General features: G+C 36.9%; 5 protein-coding genes across 11 annotated transcripts; 1 reads left to right on the forward strand and 4 right to left on the reverse strand.

Annotated features, from left to right (window-relative positions):
• LOC130720236 (zinc finger CCCH domain-containing protein 15) lies at window positions 1-2,453 on the reverse strand. 2 transcript variants are annotated; one of them, XM_057570864.1, is made up of 3 exons: window positions 2,313-2,453; window positions 1,339-2,090; window positions 1-671 (listed from the first exon to the last, which is right to left on the reverse strand). In XM_057570864.1, exons 2-3 carry the CDS (start codon window positions 2,083-2,085, stop codon window positions 345-347), a joined length of 1,074 nt encoding a protein of 357 aa, XP_057426847.1. In that variant the 5' UTR covers window positions 2,086-2,090; window positions 2,313-2,453; the 3' UTR covers window positions 1-344. The 2 variants fall into 2 exon arrangements, with proteins under 2 accessions (XP_057426847.1, XP_057426848.1); XM_057570865.1 differs by having other exon boundaries at window positions 2,250-2,358.
• Window positions 2,454-6,249: 3,796 nt separating this feature from the next.
• LOC130721246 (putative zinc finger protein At1g68190) lies at window positions 6,250-10,293 on the reverse strand. 2 transcript variants are annotated; one of them, XM_057572009.1, is made up of 5 exons: window positions 10,161-10,293; window positions 8,942-9,599; window positions 8,314-8,676; window positions 6,971-7,198; window positions 6,250-6,787 (listed from the first exon to the last, which is right to left on the reverse strand). In XM_057572009.1, the coding sequence occupies exons 2-5, from the start codon at window positions 9,395-9,397 to the stop codon at window positions 6,554-6,556; spliced, it is 1,281 nt and encodes a 426-aa protein (XP_057427992.1). In that variant the 5' UTR covers window positions 9,398-9,599; window positions 10,161-10,293; the 3' UTR covers window positions 6,250-6,553. The 2 variants fall into 2 exon arrangements, with proteins under 2 accessions (XP_057427992.1, XP_057427993.1); XM_057572010.1 differs by having other exon boundaries at window positions 10,045-10,171.
• A 903-nt stretch (window positions 10,294-11,196) lies between these two features.
• Window positions 11,197-14,064, reverse strand: LOC130721015 (uncharacterized). 2 transcript variants are annotated; one of them, XM_057571739.1, is made up of 7 exons: window positions 13,956-14,064; window positions 13,770-13,845; window positions 13,629-13,687; window positions 13,393-13,535; window positions 12,540-12,747; window positions 12,118-12,290; window positions 11,197-11,485 (listed from the first exon to the last, which is right to left on the reverse strand). In XM_057571739.1, the coding sequence occupies exons 1-6, from the start codon at window positions 13,959-13,961 to the stop codon at window positions 12,129-12,131; spliced, it is 654 nt and encodes a 217-aa protein (XP_057427722.1). In that variant the 5' UTR covers window positions 13,962-14,064; the 3' UTR covers window positions 11,197-11,485; window positions 12,118-12,128. The 2 variants fall into 2 exon arrangements, with proteins under 2 accessions (XP_057427722.1, XP_057427723.1); XM_057571740.1 differs by having other exon boundaries at window positions 13,629-13,684; window positions 13,956-14,035.
• Window positions 14,065-15,296: 1,232 nt separating this feature from the next.
• Window positions 15,297-19,649, reverse strand: LOC130718244 (amino-acid permease BAT1 homolog). 2 transcript variants are annotated; one of them, XM_057568776.1, is made up of 8 exons: window positions 19,314-19,649; window positions 18,965-19,225; window positions 17,500-17,518; window positions 17,149-17,368; window positions 16,885-17,066; window positions 16,074-16,363; window positions 15,862-15,991; window positions 15,297-15,700 (listed from the first exon to the last, which is right to left on the reverse strand). In XM_057568776.1, the coding sequence occupies exons 1-8, from the start codon at window positions 19,391-19,393 to the stop codon at window positions 15,347-15,349; spliced, it is 1,536 nt and encodes a 511-aa protein (XP_057424759.1). In that variant the 5' UTR covers window positions 19,394-19,649; the 3' UTR covers window positions 15,297-15,346. The 2 variants fall into 2 exon arrangements, with proteins under 2 accessions (XP_057424759.1, XP_057424760.1); XM_057568777.1 differs by lacking the exon at window positions 19,314-19,649 and adding an exon at window positions 17,612-17,676 and having other exon boundaries at window positions 18,965-19,104.
• Window positions 19,650-21,176: 1,527 nt separating this feature from the next.
• LOC130718113 (transcription initiation factor TFIID subunit 8) lies at window positions 21,177-25,465 on the forward strand. Of its 3 annotated transcripts, none has more exons than XM_057568581.1 (3): window positions 21,177-21,395; window positions 22,833-22,916; window positions 24,288-25,465. In XM_057568581.1, exon 3 carries the CDS (start codon window positions 24,409-24,411, stop codon window positions 25,360-25,362), a length of 954 nt encoding a protein of 317 aa, XP_057424564.1. In that variant the 5' UTR covers window positions 21,177-21,395; window positions 22,833-22,916; window positions 24,288-24,408; the 3' UTR covers window positions 25,363-25,465. The 3 variants fall into 3 exon arrangements, with proteins under 3 accessions (XP_057424564.1, XP_057424563.1, XP_057424565.1); XM_057568580.1 differs by having other exon boundaries at window positions 22,843-22,916; XM_057568582.1 differs by lacking the exons at window positions 21,177-21,395; window positions 22,833-22,916 and adding an exon at window positions 23,494-24,008.
• The last annotated feature ends 189 nt before the right edge of the window (window positions 25,466-25,654 follow it).

Here is a 25,654-nt window from a genome sequence, read left to right on the forward strand (position 1 = left end):
TAGAAACATCACAACCACAATCAGAAATTACTTACTTTGCAAAGAATCAAATCTCATTATGATGAAATAACAAGACAAAAGTATAATTCTTGGGTTGGGACAATCAGACGTATCAGTATGTGATTTTCAAAAACCAGAATGCCCAAACAAACAAAAAAGAAAGGACCACATTCTCCTTACGAATCCTGATCTACATCTCATCTTGCCGCAAGCCTCTTTGTTTTTTTACTGTATGAAAGTAATTACTCTACCTCATATGTCTGTTCATGTTTGTAATTACAGACAATCAAGAATTATATGTACCATTTATGTTTTGATGTGTATAACAACTTCAGCAGACTCTCTCATCTTTCCATTTTGGTTGTTCTGGGCTTAGACTGTGAAACAGCTTTCTCTTGTTCAGTAAGTGCGTGGCGGAAATGGCACCTATGGCCATATGGGCACACAACCCCAGACAGCACCATCCTGCAGACCTCTGTTTTATAGCGTGGGTGGCGGATCACTGGGCGAAGCTCCCCAATCCCATGAGCAAATTGGCAGTGATCTCCATATGGGCATGCACCAGTTTCCTGCCATTTGTTGCACAGCTCAGTCTTGAACATCCCCTGGTTATACACTACCATCTCCAGAGGCTCTTCCTCTTTCTTCCCTCCACGCACATACACCTTTTGCTGCACCATAGCAACACACAAAAAGTTCAAAATCAATCAAATAGCATAAATCAACAATTAGATAGCCAATCCACCCCCTTCCCCCAATTTCTTCTGGATAGCAGTAATCAAATATGCACCCACATTTGTTCATCATATAAAATTTATACCCACCCATTTGATCCTACACATTGACATTAATTGGTAGTGTCACCTAACAACTATCCAGGAAAAAAACATTGATACACAACACAAGTCACAATTCACAGAGGCTTGGGCTTTGACCCAAAAAAAAGGCTTGGGCTATTTCTTATGGGTCTATCTACCTGTGAAGCCCAACCCTTTTCCTAACTATAGCTATAGTGACACTTGCAAAACAAGCAGAGGCAAATGGAAAAAACAACCAAACTATACTCTGTTCGTTGCAGCTACCATGTAAGGTAATGACATAAACAAGCAAGGTTTTACTTCTTTTGCAAGAAAAATTATTAGCAACTAACGGCCAAGACAAATTCGGTAAATAACGATAGAAGCAATAATCAATTATTAATTAATCACACAAGAATCAAAGAAGACAATAACAATTAACAATTAACAATAATAGTAAAACAAATAATAAATAATAAATAGTATTTTAATTTTAATTAAAAAAAGTGAGCATGAATGGAATTGGCGTGAGAGTTCTTACAACAGTATCAGAGGGAGTGGAGGAGGCGCGTGGGCGAGTAGCATTCTTGGGGCGGCAAGCATTATTGGTGGTGGCCGCCGGAGGCACAGGCTGAGCCAACTTCAAGTAGCCATTAGACCTAACAGAGATGCTCTTCGGCAGCGAGTACCTCTCCACTTCAACATTACCATTGTTACTCTCAATCACGCTCGTTGGACTCGCGTGATCTGAAACCTCCTGCATCTCCTTATCATTCATATTGTTGATATTGTTGGTATTCCAATCAGCGCAGTTCTCTTTCCCATCCCCAATTTGGAAGCTACGGAACGCATGTGCGAGATGCTCAAACGCCGCCGACGGCGGCGTCTGGCCGGCAGAGCCGCCACAACCACCGCCGACTCCTCCAAATCGATTCTCCAGCGAGGCCTGAATGACGATCTGATCCAACTGCTTCTGCAACTCGTTGTTCACGGCACGGAGCTGGCCGTTCTCTTGTTGCAGAGCCTCAACCTCCTTCGAAGTTTCCAGGAGGCGAGTGAGGCACATGTTGTGGCGATTCACCATGTCCTGCTGCTTCTGGATGAAGCAAGAGTCGTACTGAGCAGCAGAGCCGGTGTACGGGTAAAGCGAAGCGCCGCTGGAGTTTCCTGACAGCGACGGGAGCTTCTCGTAGTCGTACATGGAAGCGAAGGAGCCGGCGGTGGTGGCGGTGCGGAATCCACCGCCGTTGGAGGACGGTGAGCAAGCGTTCTTGTTATGCATTTGCATTCTCTCTGCAAAATCAGGCAAAATGCGAGTACAATTTTAGAAACGTGACGATGAATTAACCGAATCAATCATCAATGTACATCAAATTTCACACAGATTCATCGTAATTACTGAAATTCACAGCTCGATTGAAGAAAACAAGTAACAGAGAATCAAGAAATCACCATGAAAATGGAAGCTAACCCTAACGATTACCAGAGAACGACGAAGAGGAACGAAACCCTTACCTCACTGTTGCTTCTAGAGAGAGAAGGGAAGTTTTAGAGAGAGAAAGCGAGTTGAGAGAGAAAGAGAGGAAGAAGAAGGAGGTTATATAGTGACTGGTGCCATGTGCGAGGGAAAAACCGTCATGGACACACTTTTCTAACAGAATGCAGCTTCGGACCTCAACGCGATTTTCGAGGCTGGAGAAGTTCTTTTACCTAATTGCCCTTCCTTTCTTGGAAAGAGTTGAATGCCTTTCAGGGAGTTTCTTGGGAATTTTATTTGGTGTGTCCCGTGTGTGATATGCAGCATTTCTTACACTGTCTTTCTATAGAGCATTTGACATTTGAAGAGAATTGAAAATTGTGTGACTTGTAAATGCATCAATTAAATTACTTGAATTTATGAAATATCATTTTTTGTGTGTGTGTTGGATTTATGAAAATCCTGGTTGTGTAAAACATTGCCTTCATCCACTAAATTTAGACACATTTATGCTGTGTTCGGTAGCAGCGAGTTTGAAGTGAGATATATATTGAAGAGAGATTTTAGACATAGAAGAAAATCTCAATTCCTTTTAGTTTGACTTATCTCGTATGAAAGAGATTTGTAGAGTGAGCTCCATTAGTTTTTCCTAATCTCTTCAAATTGCGAGGAAATGTCATCGAACCAAAATTCTATGCGGTTTACTCTTCAAATTGCATGAATGAGAGTCATAGATTATTTATCGAGACTAATAAGTACACTTAAAATAAAATGAAGGGTGTGAGGTCAAATTGCACTCCCTCAAGTTATCCTATATGTTGTTGGGTAAAATGTCAATTGATAAAAAAAAATCATTATCTAATTTCCAACTATTCTTTCTCTTCTCTTTCTCTTATTTTTTTATTATATTAAACAATAAAAAAAATTAGTCAAATTTTTTTTGAAAGAAAAAATAAGTGGAAATTGAATGAAGAGAAAGTTAAATTCAATAAATAAAAATCTTTATGAGAAATATGATATATATACCCTCATACGTATATGTATGTGAGTTCAATTATTGTAAAAAAAAAATACTGAGTTCAATTAATTGACCTCTTTATTCAATAATAATTATACACCTACACATTTCCTTAAGTGCATCACACATTTTATAAGAATTGAGATCCATCTAGGAATCATGGTAAAAGTTAGTTTAATGTTCTAAAAAACAATAGACTGAGCAGTTAATTTGGTTTTTTGAAAAAAATAATTCAGAATGTTGGTTCGATCTTTAAAATTTAGTGATATCAAATTGATACTTTAACTTTTGTTTGTTAAATTACGGTTCATTTAGTGTACACAAGAAAATCTTTGTGTAAGGTTGCACCACCCTAGATTTACCTGCTATAGTAGGTATAAATTTTTTTTTAATTTTTTTTAACTAATTATCTAATCCTGGTTTAACCCACCACCATTAAATAAAAAACCAACACGGTTTAAAGGACCGATCTATGAAGGAGATGGATTTCCCATCGATTGGGACAGATCTGCTCAGAGGAAAAAGAACTGATATGTTCAAGGATTGTGGTGCTGGATTTCCCACCAATCTGTTCACCTTCATCTCCAACGGTTTAAAGGAAGGCACCTATTTGTTCAGATGAACTATTTTTGCTTCTGATTGGTGAATTTGATTTGTTTTCCAGATCTGGGTTTTGTGTCTAGAGGTACTCGCTAACGATGGGGTGAAAGGGAACGAGCTAAGGTGATTTGTTGGGAAGTTATTTCTAGGTATGTGCGTAGGTGGAAAATCGCAGGGATAATAGCGTGTTTGCTGCTGTTTTAAGATGCTTGGAGGTCTAAAATAGATATTATAATTGGGGGTGTTAGTCTCCTGGGTACTTTGTATAGAACCTGGGTACTTAGTATTAGTGGGTGTTGGAACAATTATTTTTTCCTTCTTGTAAGATGTTTCTAGTACAGCTTAGTTTGGGTCGAACCTCTTTTGTTTTGTTATTTTGTTTCTCTACTTGTATTTGGGTTGATGAGGTTTGGGGAAAATTTATTTTTCTGGGTTTGTTCTTTATTTTGTGGGTTTCAGGTGGTGATGGGTGAGGAAGTAGGAGGAGTGGTGGTTGAGGGAATAGATTTACCTGAATATTAACCCACTATAACAGGTAAATCTAGGGTGGTGCAACCTTACATAAGGATTTTTTTGTGTACACTAAATAAACCCTTAAATTACATAACTTTTGGTTAAATTTGATGTTAAAAAATTTATGATTGAGGACCAAAATCAGTATCTTAAATGTGTTTACAAAACCAACTCAAGTGGTAGGAGCTGGGGGGACATATGAGTTGGGTAGGGGGAAGTCCGGAGATCGATTCCTGACAGGTGCAATTTATCTTTCTGATGTAAAAAAAAAAAACCAGGAGCTGGGGACATATGAGTTGGGTAGGGGGAAGTCCGGAGATCGATTCCTGACAGGTGCAATTTATCTTTCTGATGTAAAAAAAAAAAAAACCAAAATGAAGATTTACTCAATCATATCTATAAACTTCAAAAGCCACACACGCAAGCACCTTTAGTTGATAAACCAAATACTATACTCTAATCAAAATTCAATCACATAAAAACCCCCAAATCAGGGTCCACCTCATATGATTTATTTTCCCTCTTTTGAGCATAGATATGTATGAGCAACTAACATTCTTTTGGGTTCTAACAGAAACAAAATGATAAGAAGACAAGATAGTTTAGAGGGCATATTCAAAGTGCAATTGCGGTTGGAAACAGCATTTGATTATAAAATGCTTGAAATTCAAGTTAGTTTCAAAGAAAGTACTGGCTGTTGGTCTCTCTGCTTAGGTTTCCCAATTTCAAGGCAAGAAGTGGATTAAGACACTTGTGATTTACGAATAAACATCCCATCATCATGGTCCTTTTATTTTGAGGCAGAGGGTAGAGACAATGTTTGCTTCTTTATCACATTTACAACAACCTCTTCCTCTAATCGCTACTCCATCAAAATCTAATATCAAAATGTTAGTTGAACAAAGTAATACACATCCAATCCAAACATTCCCACGTTAATTTCTCCAAAAAGGTGTCATGGTTGTTAAGTTAGCCACACTATTCTTCTAAAATAATATTCTTATTTTCATGAAACAAACAATGGTCAGATTACCTTTCCCTGTCATTACAGCTTTGGTCATAATACTATTAGAGCTAAAAGCTGAATTAGTTGTTCTTGTGTTTCATCAATGCAAAGACATGCAAGTGACAAGGGTTGATTATAGTCCATAACTAAACTTTGACAAGGACAAAAGGACACTGTTTATGCATACATGTTTTTCATGACTGTAGTCAATTTCCTTAATACACTGTCTAAAGCAAAAAAATGGATCATAGATAAAGGACACATGTTATCAAGATGGCTAGATTATTTACTGCAAGTCAACTTAAAAATAGAAAAGGATTTGTTTGGAATATATTCCTAATTACATGCACAAAGGTTAACTCTTCTGAATAGGAATTAGAATTATATGTTATGCTGCTATGCTAGTTACAGCATATAAACAGACAAAATGTGTATGGAATTGAAAGAATCAGTTGATTAAGTAAACATGAGCCCAATGGTGTATAATTTTTGGAGTTTAGAATAGATATAACTAGTATTATCTACGGCATGCTGATGCAAAGCTCAATGGCTTTCTGCCTTACCACCCTCTTCCTTGGATATGGCTTTCCTGCAGTCTTGGTTCGGCAGTCGTCCGATCCTAATATGATTGCTCATCATACTCAAAATGACAACTATACACTTAAAATCGATATATGTACATCTGAGCTGTCAGATCTTGATTATACGGCTACAGACATGGCTGAGGTGACCTTAGGGAATTCTAATTGCAGGAAATCCAAATCCCTCCCAAGTTTCCTGGATAGAAGTTAAAATTTCCTCTAATGCCTGGAAGTAAAAGAATATAAATTTGACAAAATTGTGAAAATACATAATCTATTTAATAATTAACATTTCTATGGATAAAATGCATCACTGTGATCAACAGTCAACACCAACAACAATATTTGTGATGGAGATTGAACCAAATTAGTGAGTCAAGAAATCCTAACAGGTAGAGGTAGGTCATGAATGGACAGCACATAAAAAATGCTCAGCTAAAGAACAAGGTTGCATTGACGCACAAGGCACTAAGAACCCACAATTGAGACTTTTTCTCTTTATACTTCACAGTGACATGTCCTTTAGAGTTTAGCCTCCACATGTGCAATCCTCAATTCAACTTAATTTCCAAAATAGTCTTTCCCTTCACTGTAGGGAGAAAGGGCGCTGTCATTGCGATCACTGTGATTACTTTCAGCACTGAATCTCAAATCGGAGAGTGATATAGTTGACTGAAAAGGCCGAATTGTATGTGCATGATCCCTGCTTCTTAGATTGTACTGGTTGAGAGGATTCATATCCTTGTTCTCATGATCAGAGTGCGAAATAGTAACGGATGCAGCTGCCGAAGAGTCCTTTCATGACAGAAAAACAACAATACGATTAAAAAGTAATTTATCTCAGTCATAGGGTATCTTATTAATTTTACCTTGAATCTGTACACCTGAGTTATTATCTTTATTGTCTGATTTAGTATTTCAATTATCAATACACTGACAGGTAATAAAAATATGTTGAATAATGGAAGAAATTCAGACCTCCATTGCACTTGTATTGAAGATATCTGACTTATCGACTGACATATCCTTCTCTAAAGAAGAGAAGGAGACATCTTCATCACCATGCATTACTCTAATTGGGTCTTGATCTCCTCCAAATAGTTCCTCAAAGTTTTGGAAGGTTAAGTCAACATCAGGTATGTTAAAATCATCCTGACAAACAAGTTCTTCACATATCCCAAGGTCTTGAATATTTTGAGACCACAACTGCACATTGACAAAAAAGAATTTCTACTTTGGCCAGAACTATAAATTCAACCTGATGCTTGATACTGAAGAATCAATTTAATGTCAAATTATCAACCAGTCTCATTTAAATGAATAAGTTAATATAGTTACCAAAACAGTGTACAATAAATAAGTTCTTGTTTATGTCAGACACTCAAATGCATTTCTTGTCACTGGCAGATTGGGAATCAACTACTAAGGTCAGCAAGTAATAAGATCAAAGCATCACCATTACAAGTTTGAAACAGTATTTTTTATGAAGCTTATTTAATTTTAGGAACCCTATCTGGTATGTACTCCTATTTTGTTGTACAAATTCTCATGCTAATTATATGTCTGGTTGTTTATATAGGCACTTAATCAAGATAACACTGTAATACACGTATTAATTTTGTTTTTTTCCAGTATGGCCTTTTAGTTCTTTCATCAACATGTCAATGTGTTTGTTCATGCTGGCTGCACCGGCGGCATGGGCATAAAGCTTTCTGTTTGATTATTATAAATGCATGGAAAATACTTCAGACAGGTATAGAAGTTCTCACCATTTGAATCCTAATGCAGGATGGGAAATGATATGCCAAATTATACTATTATATAATCTATAGTGTGACAGAAAATGGGGAATTAGGTTTTGTAAGAGGAGATTTAGGGATTATTCATAACAATCTCAGAAGTTACGGTTGGACATGACTCAAGACTGGATAATGGATTTGTTTTCTATTCTAGACTAGGATTACTTGATTCGTAAGTTTGTGTTTCCCTTCTAATCAGATTTAGGTTCCTTTGAGTTACCTATTTAAGGCATGTTATCTGTCTTATGGATGGTAGCTTATTATTGATAGTTTCCTATCCAATATAGAATTCTAAGGGTTTTTATTATTCCTTGGTTCTTCGTTCCCACTCCACACCATAGCCTAGATATATTTCCAATGGACACACCCAATCCAATGTTATCTTTTAAACTGCAGACAAGCAAATTCTTCATATTTTCATAAAATTGTCATTAGATCTCATACTGTGCTTAACTCCAAATGCATACATCTCACCAAAGCAAAGTTCCAAGTAGGAGAAGCTTGTAAAGATAAGTATGTGACCTGATTATTTTGAAGTGGAATTCTCGATGTCCAAAACAACTCTCCATGCAAGGGAAGCTCTATAACTGAAGATGAAGACAAACTATCAAGTTCAGAAAACGTAGAAGAGAAAGTTTCAGGATTCATCTCTGCATGGGAACTGCCTGTTCGAAGAAGATTAGTAGCAAGATCCTGGGAATTTTGTGCTTGCTGATTGAACTTGTCATCTAATTTCTTTTGAGTATGATATACGGAAGGAGACAAGTCTTTTTCTCTTAACCCATTTATCTTTGCAGAATGGCCACTCTCCTCATTTAGCTGAAACCGTTTTAAATCAACAATCTGCTGCAAAATAGCTCGTCGCTCTTGATCACAGTACAATACCTGCAAGACAAAATCAAGTACTTAGAAGATGTATCTGATTTAAACTCGTACATTAAAGGCCAAAAACATAGAAATCTTGTGGTCTAAATTTGGATAAATTCATTTGGTTTAAGCTCTTTGGATTGGCATTTGTTATCTCTCTTTTTTACATTTTCTAAATAATATGAGGGAAATAGCTATCACCTTAGTTTTTAAACGACTGAAAGCTAAAATTATATATTTCATCACTATAATAAAGAGGTAATGAAATTTTCATCTTGCATACCTTGTCATGTTGACTGCTTAAGCCCCCCCTTGTTCGAATGTCAGGCTTTCCTGAAACTTGTACAACATTCAAATGTGCAGAAACAGAAGAACTAGATGCAAACTGGTCCTGATTGGCACTGTTTTCAATCTCATTCAATTCAAAACCCCAGAGTGCTGCAAAGTCTCTGGCAGAAGGGAAACCCATAAAAGATCTGATAGGTCGCCTATGATGCGGTAAAGAAACATCATGCATCTTTTGATCACAGTCTCGACAGATTAACATTTTGTGCTCCAAGCACCGAACATAAGCAAGATGGTATCTGCACGAGTTACACACAAGGGTCCGGAGGTGTCGGCCGGACAATGCATTTGCCAAATGGACCTTCGCATCGCAGGACAGACAAAGATATGCTTCATCAGACTTACAGTAAACAAGGGGCCTCAAAGCTGAGCAGAATTCACAAACCTTTTCCATTTCCTTAGTTTTCAATTTCAAACATAAAAAAGCCCTGAAATATTAAAATCTCATAGAACATAGGTAGCAATTTGGATAAAGAAGAATCCAGATATCAGCTCAGCTGGAAGATTAACCAGTTCAGAGTCCTTTTCTTGCAACTCATTGTTATATCTGAAGTTGTCCTGTGTAGACATCCATGTGAAGCCAATAGAATGTAAAGCTGTAAAAAAGACAATAAATTTGCATCAAATACGGTTCCACAGGGTTGTGAAACCATACCAACAAGTCCATGTTTTGATACACGGTCACAGTGAAGCCAGAATCACGGTTTACAGCCACCAAAGCTAAAAGAAGTTACTTTTGTCCGTTGTGATTTTGCCTCATCTCATCGTGTATCCAAGTATGCACCGTGTATCATAATATTTAACTTGTCAATTGTCATCACTCATCAAACAAATACCCAGATTGGGAAATCCAAATCAATGAAAATTTAGAAATAGCCACCAACCACTCTCACTTTCCTAAAAGACTAGCAGAAAATATCATCAACATGAAGATAGTAAACAAAATAGATCTCAAATTTTATTTTGTTTAGTTAAAAAAAGTAACACCATAAAAAATGAAACAAAATAACCAAAAAAGAGTCTTTAAAAAGCAGAACATACATGTAACAATTAACATGAAATCCTTGTGAATTGAGAGAAACAAGCAGCTGAGAGTGACTTCACTTCATCATGACTTGAAAAATTGAGAAAGATTAAAGAAGGTAGAGAAGTACTACCTGTGAATGTGATTGTTTCCCAATAAAATCAGCAACAAGAAAAAAGAGATAGAAAAAGAGAATTGGTAACTCTGTTTTTGTTTTGGCACACTTGATTGATTCTGAGGCATGAGTCATGCGTTGATCCTAAGACTTTACCCAGTTTGGGGGGGTTGTGAGTGACGTGTACACTGGAGGGATGGAACTTTCCAGCGTGGAATGAGGGTGTGGGGTCCACATAGGACGTTATCGTGTTCTTGCATGTGAAATCCGAAACTTTACCCGAGTTGGGCCAATCGGAACTCGCCTGTTACATCCACCGGGATGGGCTGACTAACCATTTCGGGCCCACGCCCTCGTGCCTCATGAGGGACCAAAACTTTTTGACTCAGTCATTACCCCCCTCCCCATCTCATTTCAGATCAAGGCTCTATATAATAAAAAACTCCACCAAAATAGTCATTTCCATCATCGTAGGACTTGAACATGAGATCTTGCATTAAGGAAATCGAACATGTATCACTTAAACTAGTTACCGGTTGTTGTGGTTGCGAAATTGGTTTGACCCAAAGAAAGCAAGTTGATGGCGAGACAAGACAGTTAGCCCATTGGGGTTTTACTTTTATTTTTTGCTTTTTTAGTTTAATATTTTAACGGTTAAACCGCCAACCCACTCCGTTTTAAGTGTATAAACTCAATTTGCATTTTTGTATTTTTTAGTGGTCCACCATTTGTAAAACATGGCAGAGTGCATTATCTAACCCATTTTTCAAATGCAAGGCGAGACTGGACGTGTTGCATGTTTTGCGCCCTTAATCAGTTTGTAATAGCTGTGAAATATGATGACGACAGAACAAGTAACATTAATTTTCTGTACAAGTATACTTGAGCCTATAGTGATATTATTGCTGTAATTGATGCCCAAGAAAAGCCACTCGGTGTATCATATGTATTGAAAACTCGGCAAGTGTACACATTTAAGGAAGAAGTGATTCTGTGATAAGCTACTACGAATAACTTTTGTGTCGGGGAGAAATAATTCTAGGAGGAGTAGAAGTGAATTCAAAAAGTAATCCAAATCAACAATAGGATGGTTTCTGTACATTCACAAACCTATACCACACACCAAAGATTTCTACCAAGAAAGTGTTCTGAGACAGTTTCGTCAAAATATGAGCTCATGTGCTGTACAATTAGGCTTGATATTGCGAATATATCAAACAAAATCATTGTTTTTCACCTACTAACGATATAACAAATAGTATACTTTGGTAAGGTGACAACAAAACAAGGCTGCAGAATGTCAGTTTGAGCTCCATGGTCTTCACCTGAATCAAAAAGGTAACCTGGAGAAAAAAAAGATTAAAGCATTTCCAACAAAGCAACAGAATGATCTAACTAACTAGGTAATCAATGACAAATAGAGGTAAGCAACATAGCAGGGCCACCTTCTATTGGCAAAACACCCCCTCCCCCAAGGAAAAAACTCCATGAGCCCAACGCCTAATCAAATAATGAATATTTACCCCTGCAATATAAGTCTCCCTCAGACAAATTGCAGTTTATCTTACAGCAATAGAAGTGATATTACCTAAGGGTTAAGAAGAATCATGTCAACATTTCTTCTCGGAAATGATATTTCCAACATCCTAAGTATGCCAATTTACTATTTCAAACAACCTCATTGCACTTGATCATGTTGAGAAAACTGAAAACATTCACTCTTGGTGAACCAGCACAATGTACAGCACTCAAACATGGATCCCCTTCTATTTCTATTGGTGCTCAATGTCTCAAGAAGAATTAAAGGTTCTTACTTTTTTTTCCTTGCTCTGTTTTCTATATACATGAATCAAATTCATCATCTGAAGATGTGAAGTTAATTTAGGTCATATAAGTACATAATCACCACAAAGTATCATAACGAGATGACAAGTACACAGAATTCTTAGAAGTAGGAAGCTAAAACATTCCTCACCTAGATCAACTTCACTTCACATGAACTTCAATTATATCATCATCTTCCATCCCAAGGCTAGCAGGGGTTTCAGACAGACTTATTTTATCACCATCAAAGGACAATACAATCTGTTTCAGGTCACACTTTATTTTCTCAGCATACGTTTTAACAATCCTTTCAAATGTATCATCCTACAGAGAATATAAAAAATGGGTAAGATACAAGTGAAGAAAATATTAAAATTTATCACCTGCTTTGGAACAATACAACCTAAAACAAAATGCAGCTCAGAAAAAGATTAACCCATATCATAAACACAACCCTGGTAGCATTTCCAACAAATAACAACTAGATTTTCCCTTAATACTAATATTAATAACAACAAAAACTATTACAGTATATTGACTACATAAAGTATATCTTCAGAAGAATTGAAATACCATGAACATACGAATCTGCTTTGTTCCATCCTTGTCTTGGACAGAGATGAGAATCTTTGCTCTTTCAGAAGGTTTTTGAGCTTTGTCACTTACACTGTCCGTGGAAGACTCACATGAATTACTACTTTCCAAATTTGCAGACTCCTCAACACTCTTTAACAAATCTTCAGCTGATTCAGCAAAAGAAACAAGCTCCTGCTTCTTCAATCTACAAACATATGATGAACATTTAACACCTGATAAGAAGCTGGAGAAAATGGGGTAGGGAATAGGGAGAGAAGCGATAGAAAATTATTTGGTGAATAAAGAATATAAGCACATCAGCAATTCAGCATAATAAGATTAACAATTATTTCTAATATGTGTAACTTCAAATTGGCAAAGTTGCTGAACTAAGTATAACAGTTATTTCTAACAGACTAAAAGAACTTCCTTCATCCATGCATAATCATCTTATAAGAGTAGGTACATAAATAAATAAAAACTCTATCCCTATATAATGTTGACATGTAGGACCAATGCAAAAGAATAGTCCACTCCAGATGAGTAATTTTTATAATTTCGACTTTCCTTAACTCTAATATGTTTTCTTCTGTTTTTTCATTCTTGAACCTTGGTCCTCTCCACACAGAAAAGAGATAAACTATTGTAAGTCGATACATTTTTGTTTTATCATTGCATTTTCCAGTTAAGGCTAAATTACCCATATATGTCAACCCTCAAGAAAATAATTCCCCATAAGCAGCCCTTAGTAGACACACACACACACACACACAAGGCAATAGCAAGCAGCAGCTAGAGTTTAACAATGGAAAAAATGATTTTCAACGAGCAATATAACGCGGTGCTCAACCTCAATTTCTTGACAATTGAATCCTCATCAATGGATCTCTGAGCTTTACTGACGACTTTCGGCGGGGGAGGCAACCAATCATCATCCTCAATGTCCACAACTTCCACCCCTTTCACATTGGTTTCCTTCTTCTCATTCTCAACCTGAACCCAGCAACAATTCACAAGTTACAAAACCAGAAGCAACCAAAAATAAAAATAAAAACATCAAAATTGGAGAAAATGAAAACTCATTACAGGCTTAGAACTCTTCCTCTTCTTAGCAGCACAAGTCACATCCTCATCTTCGTCATCTGCTACAGTTCATCATCACCATGATCATCAGATAATGGGATTTTCAAAAATGGTGGAGAATATACATGTGGAAAAGGAAAGTACCGTCGAGACAGACGAAATTGTTGAGGGGTTGCACGCGACTGTAATCAAACAAGGGCTCGAGTTCTTCGGGTTCATCCTGCAATGAATGGAAAACACAGAAATTGGGGATTTGAAGAGAGAGAAAGAAACCCTAATTTCAAATTGAGAGAGAGAGAGAGAGAGAGAGAGAGAGAGAGAGAGGCTCACCATCATTCACCGTGCTCCTCTGCGTATCCGATTCCAATTCAGTATCCCGCTTCAAATTGAAATTCGTTGTTTCGACTTTCAAGTAGCATAGTATTTATGTGGTCTTGGAAACATTTTTCTTAAAAAGAGTAGGATATTCAACTACCATAGTACTTAATTTAATTGTAAAAAAATTATTTTAATGGTCATAAGAATAAATTAATATGAACAAATTTATGTGATTAGTCAAAAAGTAGTAATATTGACAAGAAAATTAATTATGATTTACAAAAATTTAATTTAAATTCAATTTCTTATATTTTTTTTTTCAAATGAGCTCACTTACTCTGCATTGACGTACGATGTAAAACAGTTTTACGCAATTATCCAATTAGAAATCGTTAATTTTTTTTGTTGTGTTAAATTGTTCGAGCAATTTCAACTCACGTGCGGTGAAAGTTAAGAAAAAAATTGTTTTCTAATAGATCTTTATACATGCAAATTATAATCAATTTTTTATACAATTCAAGTTTCTTATTTATATGAGAGAACTCTCCCCATTAAAGTTTCTTATTTATATGAGAGAACTCTATCAAAAGTAGATAGAGAGCTACTTATGAAAGCTGTGGGGGCAGGTCATTCCTAGTTATACCCAGTGGTGAACCTTCTTGATGACAGGAGGGAGCTATACCCATTGGCTCCCTCAAATATTTTAGAAAAAATTTTAAAAAGGTATTTGGGTAAAAAATTATTCAGCTTATACTATATATAACAAAATGTGTATGGAATTAAACAATATGCAACACTGGTTCAGTGGTTGGGAACCACGCACATGTTGTTAAGGGCTGAGGTTCAAATCTAGCCTCAGTCCTTTTTACATTTTTTCCATTTTTAACAGCTAGCCTTAGTTAACTTGCACAAATATTAAAACTTATAGGGTTCATGTGAACTATTTTTTTATGAATATTTGTGCATTAATAATACAAAATATTATAGTTTATATATTGCAATCTTCTTTTAGCTCCCTCAAATTTTTTCTTCAAGTTCCGCCACTAGTTATACCATGTCTTATTTAGCAATTCCACAAAATCTTGGTTTACATATTAAAGCGATGATTAGCAAATTCTTTTGGAGCGAGAATGAGAATGTCGATGATAATAGATTGCATTCTGCTGAGATGGTTATTAGTAGAGATCATTCCTTGTGCACTCCACATGAATTTCATCCTGATCAAGTTAGACAGAGGGAGATCCCTGTACCCAGTTTGGATGTTATTAAAATCAATATGGATGGTGCTTTTTGTGTGGATGGAAAACATGGGTTTGGCATTAAACATGATTTAGAAACATAAATTCTAGACAATGGTTCAAAAAATAATCATATTCAACAAGAGTTCAATTTAATACACAAGTTCACAACTTCACTTGTATATTGGTTACAGGGCCTTTAAACCAACGCCGACCACTGATTATCCAGTAAGAAACTACAAGAATGAGCAAGCATCCAACAGCAACAGGGGTATAGTTAAGTGTCTCAATGGTTATTGGGTAGGAAACAGGCAATGAGAAGAGGATGGAGATGGTCACCACCCAAAGAACCGCAATCCAGCCTACAATGACGCCATAACGACCCAAGTTGAAAGGTCCCGGGACAAAACGTTTTTGTGCCAAGGTCACCCTGAAGAAGATTGGTAAGGCATAAGCAATGTAAAGGCCAATCGTTGCTATGGAGACCATAGCTTGAAATGCCACCATGCTTCCAAGAGACTGCAATGAAGTTTGAATTGAGTTAGAGACGCGGCAAGAATAGAATGATAAGAACTATGCCTATTGTGGGGTAAGCAACTTAATTAAGCGCTTATGACAATAACCAATTAGAGTGCGTTTGAGAAAACAGCTAAATTAAGCGTTTATGACAAAATGCATACCGTTAGTGCCATGCAAAATGATATCAAAACGGAAAGCCAAACAGCATATATGGGGACCTCTTGCTTGTTAACTTTATGCCACAATGATGACAGTGGCATTGCCCCATCTCTTGAGAAAGCATAAACCATCCTGTGCAAATTTTAAGCACCATAAGTAACCAAAGATGTTAAATCCCTCTCATAAGGAAAAAGCACTAAAGAGAGATGGTTACCTTGAATTGCTAGTAACTGAACTCATACCACAGAAAAAGATGGCAACAGCAACAATTGCCAAGCAAATAATACCCCCAATTCCATGGCCATATCTTCTCTTAAATGCCATATAAAATATTTCAGCTATGGCATATCCACCAGCATCATTATTTTCATTCAAAAGGTATGGGATGTCAGTGACTGCGAAAGTAATGCCTAGTATGTACCCCCATCCAACAATAATAGATATTCCAACAGAGCTTATAATGCCTTTTGGTCCATTTCTATCAGCATCTTTGGTTTCCTCTGTCTGAAATTAAAGTTTAAAGTAAACAGGATACAAATCTTAGTCTAAATCATTTAGTAACTTCAACCTATGAAAGTAAATGGATACCACAACAAGATTTTCGAAGTGGAAAAGAAAGAGCAACTTCAGCCTATGTTTGGATACCCGTTAGTACTAGGGCAAACAGATGTTGACAATCACTTTGAGACAAAAAGCGAGCAAAACTCTTATTGAGTGGGGCAAAAGTTTGTTCACATTGTACTTGTATCCAAACACACACCTAATAACTCCTGAAACTTAAACTGAGGTTACTAGCAGAGGACATATCAAATTAATGCAGAAACAAAGTCAGTTCTAACAGCCAACTTTCATGTTACTACATCTTGACCTTTTCCTAAGATGGATCTACAAGCTTGGCCAATGCTAGTGTTTATAATCTCATGGAATGAGTTTAAACTAGGAAAATTTATAAGACAAGAAATTTCTTAGAGCTTTTCAAGACAAAAAATTCTGAGAAATGAAAGAAAAATGTACTAACGATTTACCATATGAGCTGATGCATCATACCCGGTTAGGGTATATTGACTCATTAGAAGCCCCAAGAGAAATATGTAGGGTTTGCTGTTGATTCCTTCACCGTTATCAGTATTGAAATGAGTGAAAACAAACTTGGCACTAGCCCTTTCCGTTGCAACCGATGGAATGGCAATCATAAGCACAAAAACACCTAAAAAAAAAGATCCCAAAATACTTACCTCTGAGAACTGAACTTAGAAAATGTATAAATCAACTAGGAAATTTCTTCATACCTAAAACATTCCAGATAGCCGCCAACTGCCCTAAGAATGATAACCATGAAATTGGAAGGCTGTTTATTATCCCATGTAGGACTAAAAGTCCGGCATGGAAAGCAATAGTTACATATTTATTTGCTTCATATCCACCACCATTTTTCCCACCAGTACTAAGGAGAATGATAACCTGAATCAGTTGTGCAAGTGAAAAATCCACGCTTGTTGTCACAGCCCACTGCAAGTGAAAAGAAATCAGAAGTTAGAGCGTCGATTGGATAATCATAATCTACATCCCAGACAAGTTTGACCTTGCAGCGAAAAGTGAAGGATGTTGAAATTCTAGAATATGTGCCTTCTTAAGAATACCTGCCCCACAATATTGAACCTGCAAAAAAAGATAAACCATCTATTATCCATAACACACATCAAAGAAATGACTGAAGAGAGCAAATATAGCAGTGTAGTTTATTATTAGAACCTGCTGATTAGCAATAACTTCATTTTCAAGCTATGTGCCATTAAGGAGAGTTACAAACTAAATATCTGTAGTCACATAGTACATAATGAGATATTGCATGCTGGTTAAGAAGAGAATAACATTTTCATAAATCTGTTTGAACATTTTAAATTGTAAAATTGAGAAGCAAACAAAAAGGAAAGGAGTGCATTAAGGCTATGCGATGTGAGTTTAACAGAAGTTTTCATCTTGTTGATCTTATGATTATACTAGTGAATAATGAAGTCTCTAAAATATAGTTCAAATTGTAGTACAAAATGTTATCCACATGTCTGTGATTGTGGCTTTTTCTAACTCACAAGTCAAACTGAAGTATAAATGCAACTTGAAAATTGCAGATGCAAAATCTTGAGAACAGGGAACATAGGAAATTTGGAATGAATAAGGAATTTACTATTAACTTTCTATGAAAATTTTAGTATCAACTATATCAGTTACTGTTTTAAGTATTGGGAAGATTATGAGGAAGATATAGCAAAATTTTGAATTGAGAATGGTAGCTGAAATGCTAAATACTACCAAGCATAACATCTAATATATCAGATAAAGACAACAGTGCTGACTGAGGTACCTTCATGTGGTAGGGAACACAAATTAGTAATTAATCCAAAGTCATTGATATAAATATGACAAAGAAAAATATGCAAGTGATTCCAATGACAGATCAGCAAAATGAATATGCATTGCATTGTACCACAAAGGGAAATCCTCAATGTCAATACATTGGATAGGTCATAGGTGTTTATTTTTGTACAGACATTGGATAGGTGTTAAGACAATTGCTAAGCTTGGAAAAGAGGTGATGAGGTGTCAAAATGAAAACAAAGACTAGAGAGTTAGAGAGAGAGAATGAGACATCTATTGTACTATAGCCATTCAATTATTTCAGGGCAGGCAGGGACTAGTGAGGCACATAGCTAATTAGTAATAGCCTATGTCTAGTACTCTGGTGTTCTTCAGAGAAAAACAGTACCCATTACATTGGGATATGGAACATATAGTATAGAGGGCCAACGGTAAGATTGTTGTAATGTGACTATCCGGTCACCGTTTCGAGGTAGAATCACTCTCTTGCAAAAATAATACAAGGTAAATAAAACTGTCTAGATCGACAAATTGGGGTGCGGTCAGGCAAATAGCGAGAGCTTTATAACACCAGGATTGCAATTTCTCTTTAGTCAAATCATTTCTGATGAAACCTAAAAGCTACTCATATAAGTTTCTTCACATAACTAATTTTGACTTTAGAATCAATTGTATAATCATCATATCAAATAGGCCTAGCTCGTAAAATATTTGGGTGGAGGAGAGTACCAGCCAGTAATCCAGGAAGCAAAGGGTGCCCATCCAGGTCCAGCAAGCTTGGCACTCCAATAGTAAAGACCACCAGATGTTGGATAAGATGAACAAATCTCAGCCATTGACAGGGCAACAAGCATGGTGAAAGCAGAGGCAATAAGCCAGCCATATACCAATGAAGCAGGGCCACCGTAGGTCAAGCCGGAGTTGTAAAGGGTGGTTACTCCGGTGAGCACTGATATGATGGAGAACGAAAATGCAAAATTTGCAAGGACCCTGCAAATTTGAAACAAGAAGAAGAAATGAAGGAAGAAAAAAAAACAGGGGTTGAATTGAAAAATTGAAATAAAGAAGAGGAGTATACGAGAGGTCACGCTTGAGTTCTTGTTTGTAACCGAGTTCGTGAAGACGGGCATGGCCGGAATCAAGAGGAGGAGGGCCCATGATGGTGGAGGCAGGGGAAACAGAGAGAGAATGGAATGGATGAGGGTGGCTCCTCTGTTCTGCTTTCTCTCTGGTTTGGTTAAGATTAACCAGAGAGAATGAATTGAATCTCTCTGGTGTAATCCAATGAAGGTGAAGAGAGAGCGAGACAGAGGAAGAAGATGAAGAAGAGTTAGAATGAAATAGAAATGGAATGAGATGCTTTGGTCAACACGAAGAAAAACACTTGTGTGTTGTCTCATCTAGCCTCACTGTCCTCCTTACAAAACGGAGATTTGTCAGCTCATACTGAATACACGCACACACCATATAATTATATAATTATGTGTGATAGTACCAATTGGCTCTTAAAGTTATTTTTAAGGAATAATGTAATTTACCTCGACCATTAATAATAATTACTTAATAATAAAGCAATTTAATTAACGGTTGGGATAATCGGGATTTTCTCACTTTAGAAAAATCGTATCTAAAGTGACTTTCTCACTTTAGAGAAGTCGAACTAAACATGAACTATTGAAAAATTATTTATTATGAGAGATTACTACAATTTTCTGAATGTATAAGACATTTATTCAAAAGATGAATCATCAAAAAATCATTTATATAGGGCATATTTCTGACAAATGTGAGACGACACCACAACTTTGCGAAAATTACGTTTCCATAAAAGATCAGGCCCATAAAAAAGAGCCAAAAGCTACAACTTAGGAATTTCAGTCATATACCCACAACCCAAATTGTTAGAAAACCCCATTATTCACCCACTAACCTCATTAGAAACAAAGCCACAAAAACCTGAAACTCCTGGATTCCTTAAAGAACTTCCACATTCAAACCAACTTACCCAACTCGTGGTTGTTTCCTAGCAATCTGACAATGAAGACCAATAGGTGCCTTATGCGGAAAAGCTAAATGGCAAATTGGATCAACGCAACAACCAAATGATGAACCAGCTAAATAGATATTTAATCATTGTGATTCTCTTCACCCTTATGCCTCTCTTATTAATCAAATTGGAGCCCAGAAACAGTACCAACCAAGTGGCAGACTACCAGAAAATATGGCGCATGGATTTAGCCATAGGTACCCATGTTACGGAGAGTCCCCAGCTCAGTGCTCAAACCACTTATATTTAATTGTATTAGAGTTTCTTTCCCGCATTCTACCATTATGTAGGTTTCCCTCCCACATTCTACCCTTGTGTAGTTTTCATTTGCTTCGGGCTTATTCCCTCCATATAACAACAACAACAAAAATCACGAAATTCTTATTTTGTAATCAATATTTAAATTTATTCAATCAATCTAAATTATTAGTACTTTTTTTTGAACGAATGTCATAATATATTAATAATTGGAGCTAGGCAGCGAAGCCAAACGATCAACATGCAAAAGGTTTAAAAGCCCCGGAGGTCCCTCCTCTAACTAGACAACATTAGCTAGATCAGGATCCTTCTGGGCCATGAAATATGCGCAAGAGTTTCCTTGTCTACGGACAAAAGATAGATCAACATGATCAAATAAAGAGAAAAGCTCAAAACAATCATGAATTAAAGCAAATAAATAAGAATTGCGATCTCGCCTCCTCCAAGCTTGATACAGATGCAAGCAATCCGTCTCAAATCATTAGTACTAATTACTTTCTTAAATATTATGAAATTTAATATTTGCATTTCTTCTATCAATCAACATTAAACTCCAATTGTTAATATTTAAAAATTTCAAATAAAATCTTCAATTTTATATGCATTTTTATATCTCAAAAATAAAACTATCAAGAATCAGAATGCCCTGAGGACAGTGAGGAGCAAACCCTCAACGCCTCCACTCACTCACACACTACGTAACCAACAAGCCAACTTCCCGGCTACCGCAGCTGCCTCCGTGCAACACGCGGCGCAACCGCATTCCCCACCCTCCACCACGCACTGCTCCGCCTTCATCGGTTGCAACAACGCAAGCAGCCACGTATCGCTTTAGGCTCTTCCCCTAACGAAGAGGTTCGTTCGTTACACTTTTGATGATTTCATAGATAAACTTCTCCATTTTAAACATGCAATGTTCAGTGTAAGAATAAGACAAAACCGTTCATTGTCAACATGTTTTTCTTATTTGTTTCTGATTTGCTACTTGGTTTTTTGTCAAAATCGTTCATACAATGTTCAGAATAACATGAAACTAGTTTTCACCACTAATATGTGATAGAAAGAATTGCAAGTTCATATGCTATAGCTGACAACAAATGGTAATAATACAAAATAAAGTTAGTAATCTGAATTGCAATTACCAAACCGGTGCCGGTCGGAGTGGTAAAAAGTGGTTGTTTGAACCCCTAGGTCGAGAGTTCGAAACCTAGGAGCCGCACTCTTGGCGAGACCTTTGGCCTTCACTACACCTAGGTCGGAATTGTTAAGGAAGGGTTTCCTCACCAGGATTGCTCTTGCGGTGGACTTTTAGGTAAAATTTAATCCTAATTGCACTCTGAAAAACCACTCAAATAGTCCTGCTAGAATCAATGCTGTAGTAAAAGCCAGTGTCGTCGAATACCCGATATCGTGGAGAATCAATGCAGTAGTAAAAGCCAGTGTTGTCAAATTGCGGATATCGCGGCGCTATAGCGTGGCACTCTGAGGGCTCTCCGCTATCCGCTATTTGCCGCTATGAGGGCTTTGACATAGCGGATTTTTGGCTTTCCGCTATTCTCTGCGATTAACAATACTACTCTAAAAGCCTGAAATGGAATGTTATTCTTGTACTTAGTCAATTATTCTGATATTTGCTTTTCCGGTTTCACTGCCAAAGAATGAGTTAAAAAGAAACCAAAAGAAAGGAAAAAAGATAACACTCGTGTGCAGGCTGCAGGGTCGTTTCCTGTATAGCGAAAATTGGTTTGTGTCTAGTGTCAGCAACATAGAGAGTGCTTTGAAAATGAAGAATCAGAGTGATACCATTGGTTCAAACTTAACCTGTCAACGAAAAGAAAAATAAAATATGTAATTGTACTCAAGCTTTGAATATTGTTGGTTCATATTATTTATAGTCTTTTGTTCTTGTCTAGTTTAGAAATCGAGCACAGAACTAATACAGGTGTATGAGCAGTGTGTACTGAGTAACCTCAGTGTTATTTTTGTCTAAAACCATAGAAGTTTGAGGTCTATATTTGTGTGTTAGGATGTAGTGTCTTATCTGGTCCTTTTTAATGTCTTGCTCCATATCTTTTAATGGTAACATAGAGATTGTTACAGTTCCACTTCATTTGCAGCAAGACTTGCTTTTGCATGCATTGAAGGGTTATTTTTCTTGGGATGGTAGTCATATCATGACAGAGAAGCTCATAGGATTTTCCTTTTTCTTAACGGGAGCATTATGAGTCATATCTTATTTTCTATGTAACTTTTTTGCATTGAAAGTATACCAGATTATCTTATTTTGCTCAGATGTTGACAGGGCTGTTATCGGAATAACCAGTGATTACTTGCATTGAGTTTTTCGGAGTGTGCACTAGAATGTAATTAACAAAGGTGAGCTTTCTTGTAGACTTTGTTGCATAAATCTCCTCTTGCTATGAAGCTGGTGTTTTGTCCTTTATAGTGGAATGTAGATGTTGAGTAGATTTATGAACTACCGCTTGGACACTGTTTGCACACATCATTGATATTTTCTTCTCTCAACTGCTATGATATGCACTTCTTTGTCCCACTTGTGTTTGAACCTATGCATGTGCAGTTGTTATTGTTCTTAATTTCTCAGCAGTTTCTGCAGAAATGTCGTGAAATATAGAAATGAAATAAATTTTACTAAGACCATAAGCCATTAGCCTGTTGGCCTATTTAAAGGGCCTAATATGAAATAGGCTAACAAGCCAACTTCGATTGGAAATTAGAATTAAATCAAGAGTTTCCTCCATTAATGAAAAAGAATTTAGTTTCTTAATCAATCTACTATGTAGGCTTGTATAAAGGAATCTATCTTGTTATTCTACTTATGTTCTGTTTGATCACTTTATAAGTTTGAAATTTTTATTTCCATTTTTGTCAGTCAGGCTTGTCAATAGCGCGCGAAAGCGGCGCTGCGGGGTGGAGGTCTCCTGTGACGGCGGTGCCTTTAGTGGCGCGGATAGCAATCTTGGCCGCTTTAGTGGCCAAAATCACAGCCGTCGCAGAGCTGTTTTACTGCTATAGGGATTAGGTTTTTTCGAGAGAGAAGAAGGTTCAGAAAGTAAAAATGCCCTCCGAATTAGAGCGTTGGGGCTATTAGTTGAGGACGTTTTCTATTTTTCAGTTCTATTAGTTGGGGTGTTATTGGTTTTTCAGTTCTATTAGTTGGGGTATTTTTGGTATTTCAATTATTATGAGCTAGAGAGGCCCCCGAAAAACAAAACACATAGCCGCATTACACCTTTCTTCTCCCTCAGACCCTTATTCCTGCACCTCAGCCACTTGGACCACCCTCCGGTGACTTCTCCAGCATCCTCCATCCTCCTTCATTTTTCTCCCTCCTTCCTCCTCCTCCTTCTTTAGTGTAGTGGCCATCCCGTTATGCGCTATACTGCTATTGCGTTTTTTGGGTCCGCTGCTACGCTCCGCTATCCGGGAATGACAAGCCTGGTCACAGTATGATTTTCTGTATCTGATATATTGCTTTGTTCCTTTTTTCTATTATTTTTCTTCTTCACTTTTATTGAATGTTGGTATGTAATCAATGCCCTTTCTCTCTATTAGTTTTCTTCTTCACTTTTATACAATGTTGGTATGTAATCAATGTCCTTGATTATTTGTTTTATTTACTGTTTCTTTTAAATATATATCCTGCTTCAGTGTTCTGTTCGTATACAATGATTATGTAAAGTTGATCAAGTTTTAATAGCATTTCTTCTTGATCTCTAATTTCAGGAAAAGAGCTGGTATGCATCATCTCTTACATATTTGGGACAATTCTTGACTCTAGGGTTTTGCATAGGGTTCTGAGTTCTATCCTCCTTCCTCTTACCTTTCTCTTTTTAACTATTCTACCATGAGCCCTATGCAAAACAGCAGTACCGCAAAATCCAAATCAAAAGTGACCCGAAGGGGTAAAGGCAAAAGGAAGAGATTTCTAGGAGAACCTAATGATCAAGTTGCAGATACCCCATCAGAATTCTCATTTGCTAAAGCCAAAATTGCAGTTGCGCAGATCTGCCAGTCAGTTGGCTACAAACGCTCTGAATATGATGCTCTTGAAACCTTGACTGATGTTTCTGTGAGATATATCCAAGCCATTGCGAGATCAGCTGCCTCCTTTGCTAATGCTTCCAATCGTACCGACTCCAACCTCTTTGACCTCATCAATGGCATTCATGATCTGTGCTCAGTTAAAGGATTTCCTGGTGGTTCAGCAATGCACAAAAGTAATCTGCTGGGTTCCAAAGCTCTAAAAGAGATTATGAATTCTGTCAACCTCTCTAAGGCAGCACCCTCTACCAAACCAATTCCATTGAAAAACACTTCTGGAAGCCAAAATCCAAAGCTAACCATTGATTCTGGCACATCAATTTGTCGCTTCAAGAAAGCAAAAATACAATATTTGCACATACCAAGTTGGCTCCCAGATTTTCCTAAGGAAAACCTATATAATAGTCGTGATCAGGTTTTGGTTAAGGAGAGGAAATGCGGTGAGAAATTGTGGGAGCATTCACTTGCTGCGGAAGATTGCAGTGGTACTGTGGAGGAAAACATTTGTGTATTGCAGGCCAATGGCATCACTGAAAAAGAAGAGAAAGGCACCAGGATGGAGTTAGCAAAGGGAAGAGGAAGAGACAGAGTCAAGTTTAAACTCGGAAGGGGGGAAGAGAAGCAGATTGGATTGGGAATGAATATGATGAATGGGGTTTGTAAAGGAGGGAAACGAGTGTCATGGAAAAATGATTCTATGGTTGAGGAAAATGAAGATGAAAGGTGGGCTTTTAAGAGAAAGGTTAAGGTAGCATAGATATATAAATGATGTATGTAATCTGTCTCAAGCATTTTGTCACAACTAAATCAAATCTTTAATACTTTCATATATACCCGCGGACGAGGCATAATTTCAGCCATATACTGCAAAGTCAGTTATAATTAGAGTAGTTTCCTATTGAACATTGAATGTCATGAGTAAAGAATTAAACTTTGCATTGTGTCACTGTAACCTGTTGCTCAATTTTGTGGCATACCTTGAATTTGTTATTATTTTTTTATGCTTCGGAAAACTACTTGAATTTATTATTAGATAGACTGCTCTCCCC

This window comes from Lotus japonicus, chromosome 5 (assembly GCF_012489685.1).
Source record: "Lotus japonicus ecotype B-129 chromosome 5, LjGifu_v1.2".
Taxonomy (NCBI): Eukaryota; Viridiplantae; Streptophyta; class Magnoliopsida; order Fabales; family Fabaceae; genus Lotus; species Lotus japonicus.